Source organism: Archocentrus centrarchus, unplaced genomic scaffold (genome assembly GCF_007364275.1).
Source record: "Archocentrus centrarchus isolate MPI-CPG fArcCen1 unplaced genomic scaffold, fArcCen1 scaffold_33_ctg1, whole genome shotgun sequence".
Lineage (NCBI taxonomy): Eukaryota > Metazoa > Chordata > Actinopteri > Cichliformes > Cichlidae > Archocentrus > Archocentrus centrarchus.
Genome location: NW_022060261.1, coordinates 708,885 through 713,656, shown reverse-complemented (window position 1 = coordinate 713,656; position 4,772 = coordinate 708,885). Strand labels below are relative to the sequence as shown.

At 42.8% G+C, this 4,772-nt stretch overlaps 1 protein-coding gene across 1 annotated transcript; it reads left to right on the top strand.

Annotated features, from left to right (window-relative positions):
- Positions 1 to 2,243: 2,243 nt before the first annotated feature.
- LOC115776521 (CD276 antigen homolog) lies at positions 2,244 to 3,157 on the top strand. Its single transcript, XM_030724238.1, has 2 exons — positions 2,244 to 2,322; positions 2,793 to 3,157. The coding sequence occupies exons 1-2, from the start codon at positions 2,244 to 2,246 to the stop codon at positions 3,155 to 3,157; spliced, it is 444 nt and encodes a 147-aa protein (XP_030580098.1).
- The last annotated feature ends 1,615 nt before the right edge of the window (positions 3,158 to 4,772 follow it).

The window sequence follows — 4,772 nt, the reverse complement described above, 5'->3', positions numbered from 1 at the left end:
GCAGCCTCTAAAATCAGGGTTGAAATGCTTTCTGCAAACAGCCTCATCATGTTACCAAATAACTTCCTGAGAGACTGGAGACAGTTTCAATGATCGCTGTCAGCCAGTGGTGTAGTCTACATGTTTACTGTGCTTAGAAACAAAAGTACACTGGTTAGTGCGACATAATTGAGAATTTATTTATGCTAAGCATATTTAACACTGTAAAATTTCTTTGAGGCTTACATTTGAATAAATGTACAACAAACTGTACAACAGTTGGCTCTGTATTAAAAACGTAGAATTTTAAAAACAATATAAAAACAAAGCATGTTTAAGTATTAAGAACTAAGTACATTAGTACTATACAAAAGCGGGTCAAACGAACTCCTCCTGCCTACATCCCCAACCAATCATAAAGGCGCAGCTGAATAAGGAACCAATCACAGAGCAGAGCTGTGGCAGTGAGCTCAGCCAATGGCTGTGAGCCTCAGATGAACCCGGAGGAAACAGGAGCGTCTGGCAGCAGGTGAAAGCATCGGAGAGGAGCAGTAAAGAGTTTGCGCTGGTCCTTAAAAGCAAAATCATGTATCACTGGGCACTTTTAAGTGGTTATATGGAAATTCATAAGCTTTTCTAGTGATTATACAGTGTATACCAACGTATCACGTAGACTACACCACTGCTGTCAGCCCTTTGTTCCTTCTATTACTGCCCTCAGCCAAGACACAGGCTGCAGAGGACATTATTGATTTATATTCATCTGTTTTAATTACACGAGTGCAGATTCTTTCTGCACGTAGACGACCTGTGGTTTTACTTTTTACACGACTCTGTAATTTGTAAAGTAATCTACAAAAGCTGAGGAAGCAAAACTATTACAGACACACCAAGTTCACCATGCAACAAATGACAATTCAGGTGGATGAATCATTAAACAGTCACAAGTGCAGTTTAGGACCAGATTAGTTATTTAAAAGACACAAACAAAGACAGGTGCATTAAATTCATAGTTATCACTTTGTAAAGATTAGAGCTTTATTCTGCCTGCAAACTTTAAAATATGTCCATAAACAGTTTTTTTCAGTCACAATCTGACCAGTTTGGATCAGTGACTCCAGGGCTCTGTCCCCTGAAGTGAGTTCAACACACCCTCAGGATCTTTCCATTATCTGCATTCACTTTCCCAACATTGGTGATCAGGATAAAGGGTCACACTTGTTATGAGCTCGTTAACCAACCAAGTGTGACCCCCCCCCCCACCCCCTTTAGTGACTTCTAGCAACTTTGTGACAGTCACCGGAGTTTTCTACAGAAAAGTTGGTCTCACAAACATGTCACTGTCCAAACACTGATCACAGAGATAACACGTACGTCCTGTTTTACAGGGTCGAGGTTGCCGACATTAAAACCATTTCCAGGGGTTCTAGTTAGCGGGTGATCACATGGTTGCTGCACCTGGTTGAGAATTTCAGCTGTTAGCTACCAGTTAGCTAGTAGGCGCAGCCATTAGCACTAGCAAGCAGCCCCCCCCCCCCCCCCCCCCCACCCCCCCCCCCCCCCCCCCCCCCCCACCCCCCCCCCCCCCCCCCCCCCCCCCCCCTCCCCCCCCCCCCCCGATAGTGCCGGCTTGTGAATTTTTTTTCTGGATAGAACCCTGATTTTAGTAGATGCATGTCTGGTGTGAATTGGAACATCCTACCTCACATCCCTCTCGAGCTATCAGAAAAACTGACCTCTGACCCAATTAAGGCAAAAAAGGTAATCAGGTGATCTGGGAGTTCAGTGGCCAACTTCTGTGTAAATTGTGTTGTAATAATTTCGACAAAATAAGACAAAACTACCAAAATAATACTCTCCACCCTATAATGCAAAGCACCTTTGAGGTCACACTTACTATAAATTTCTGCTGCATAAATAAAATAAAATTATGATTTGAAGCAGAGAAATAAAATAAGCAGAGATTTTCAGCTCTAACTGAATCTATAACTCCTCTGTTTTCTCTTCTCTCTCCCACATGTATTTGCATGTGTGTGAATGTAACGTGTCAGGTTCAGTGTGACCAGGAACTCAAACTGATTCAACTATCAGGTCGTTACACATGTCAAATGTTATGCGGTGCACAACAAAGCAGGTAAGCAAAGCAGTCAGTTTACCCAGCCTGCCTGTTGGAGGGCTGAGCTTCATCCTGGTAAACTCAGCCTCTCTGCTGTCTTCATACAAACTGCAGCCTCATCATGAGACTCTGATCCTGGAAACACAACATGGATGCTGGAAAATCTGGGATGCTCTGCTGGATTCTGCTGTTTGTCTTCTTTCCACTGCCTACATCTGCAGGTGAGAGTTCACTCTTCAGTTTAAGCATGTCTTTATTTATTTAAACAAAGTGAGCAGTCTGATGTGTTTATCAGGGTCACTGAGTGTAACTGTGTTCCTTTGATCCTATAAATATGATTAAAGTTCATTTTTTGGCCATAATGGAGTGAAAATCAAATATTGTTACTTCCCTTAAGTACTCACAGGCTGAGTCTATAAAACCGCTGATTTGTATGAACAGAGCCGTCATGATGGGATGAACTGAGCAGCTTGCTGGGTGAACAGAGCAGTGAGCGAGCTGTAGCTGACATCAGAGTCCTGATTGAAATGATGTTTTTACTGGAATGTGTTTCACACTCTTCTTACTGCAGACTGGCAGGAGCTGCTTTAAACCAGAGGTCTGTCCGATCCTCACTCTGATTGGCTGCTGTAGAAGTCAGCAGTTGTACTTTGACCTTTAACCTCTCTGCTTGGTGTTGCTTCCTCTTTCAGAGCAGAAACCATCACAGCTGAGTCTGGACAGAACATCACGCTGCCATGTCAAGCTCCAAACAACAAAAAAATCATAGTTGTAGAGTGGAGCAGAGCTGATCTGGAGACAGATTATGTCCTTTTGTACCGGGATGAGCAGCTTGCTCCAGAAGAGCAGCATCCATCCTTTAAGGACCGGGTGGATCTGCAGGACAGACAGATGAAGGATGGAGACGTGTCTTTGATCCTGAAGGATGTGATGGTTAATGACACTGGAATTTACGAGTGTCGTGTCATCCTGGAAGATAAAAAACACAGGAGCAGAGCTCACCTGAAGACTCACCCCATCATCACCATCACCCTGAATGTTGCTCCTCCTCCAGGTGAGTGAGCAGAGTTCAGTGTGTCTGTGATCAGAGGTGAAGCTGCTTCCTGGTTGTTGATGTTTGTTTCTAAAGATGTTGTTGATGAGACTTTGTAGAAAGCAGCTGGTCTGAGTGATGTGATCAGAGTGCAGTAGATAATGTCTGACAGCAGTTTGAAGAGGAAATGGATTCTGTTCTGTTCTTCACTCATCACCTACCTGACACCTCACACCTGTTTCTACCTGCAGGTCCAGGAGGATCTGTTGGTCTGATCGTTGGTCTCTCAGTTGCTGCTGTGCTCCTCATTGCTGCTGTTATTGGTTTGTTGATCTTAAATAAAAAAGAGAATTCAAACCAGTCTCCTGCTGACACTGAACATTGAGGGGAGAGACAGATGAGGATATAATGAAATTAATGTCTGTGAGCGCTTTAATTTGATGCCAAGATTTCTTCTTTTTCTTTTATGCAAAAAAAAAAATCAACAATAAGGCGAGAAAACGTTTTTAGCGTTAATGTTTGAATGTCTATTTAAAACGTTTTGTTTTTAATATCTGAAAAATAATCCAAAGTCAAAGTTGTGCCTTAGCTCCATGAAAATCAGCTGGAAGTCTTCATCTGGTTTGAAGAGAGGAGTTTGTTAAGAACAAAAAACAGAAGAAAATCTGATGAATTATAAAATGTGTTCATGCTGTGAGGAGCGACTGTAGCTGCTGCTTTATGTGTGACTGCTGCCTCCTGCTGGGCTCTTTGAGTCTCTCTTTCCAACGATCTGCTTCAGCTCAAAGAGACGATTAAACCCTCGTCTCTGAATCACAGAAGAATCTGAAGATATTATAATCCGCTTTGAGCACTGAATGCAGTTCTGAACTTTGTTACAGCAAATCTTTATTTGATGTTTTTCTGATGCTCATTTTATTACAAATGTAGAATATGATGTTTTGTTTCTGTAAACATGAATCTCCTTTTAAACTGGATGAGGAAACAGTGTTTAAAGGTGTGGTTTTATATCTTCTGTTTAAAGCGTGTGTGTGTATGTGTGTGTGACCGCCTGTGCTGCTGCTGCTGCAGAATGTTTCCGGTCTGTGGGCTCAGAGCTGCGCGCTGTCCATGGTTCTGAAACATCTGACCTGAACAAGACCCCCAGAGAATGCTCCACCCCCTTCTGTGTCTGTGGGGCTGCCCCCTCCAGTGCCATCAGTGCCGAATGACTATATTTCCAACTATGTCTCTGCTTGTGTGACTATAATGTAAAAAGCGCTACTGGAACTTTAATTTCCCTGATGGAACCCTCCCAAAGGGATTAATAAAGTTTAATCTAATCTAATCTAATCAGTAAATATCTGCAGGGGTTTTGTGTGACACATTTGGCTCATCTCATCTTGGGCTGTTGGAAGCAGTTCCTAGACACAGCAACTGACCTGATGCTCGTCTGAGGCTCAAATTTCTGCTTCACCAGCTTCTCATTAAAGAACAAACCTTTACATAAAAATTTACTGGTGAATTCACACCTGTACCCCACGTCATACTGTGACATCACTAGTAACCGTGGACCTTTTGGTGACAGAAAATCCCCCGCTGCACTGACTGTTGGCAGAACACCTCCAATAGAAACAGTTTCTATCAACGGATTTATTATAATGA

What these genes read in the sequence shown, in the direction of transcription:
- LOC115776521 (XM_030724238.1), top strand. Translation starts at nt 2,244, where the DNA reads ATGGATGCTGGAAAATCTGGGATGCTCTGCTGGATTCTGCTGTTTGTC. An exon ending in GCCTACATCTGCAGGTGAGA is followed by an intron (nt 2,323 to 2,792) that starts GTTCACTCTTCA and finishes CTTTCAGAGCAG; the next exon opens with AAACCATCACAGCTGAGTCT.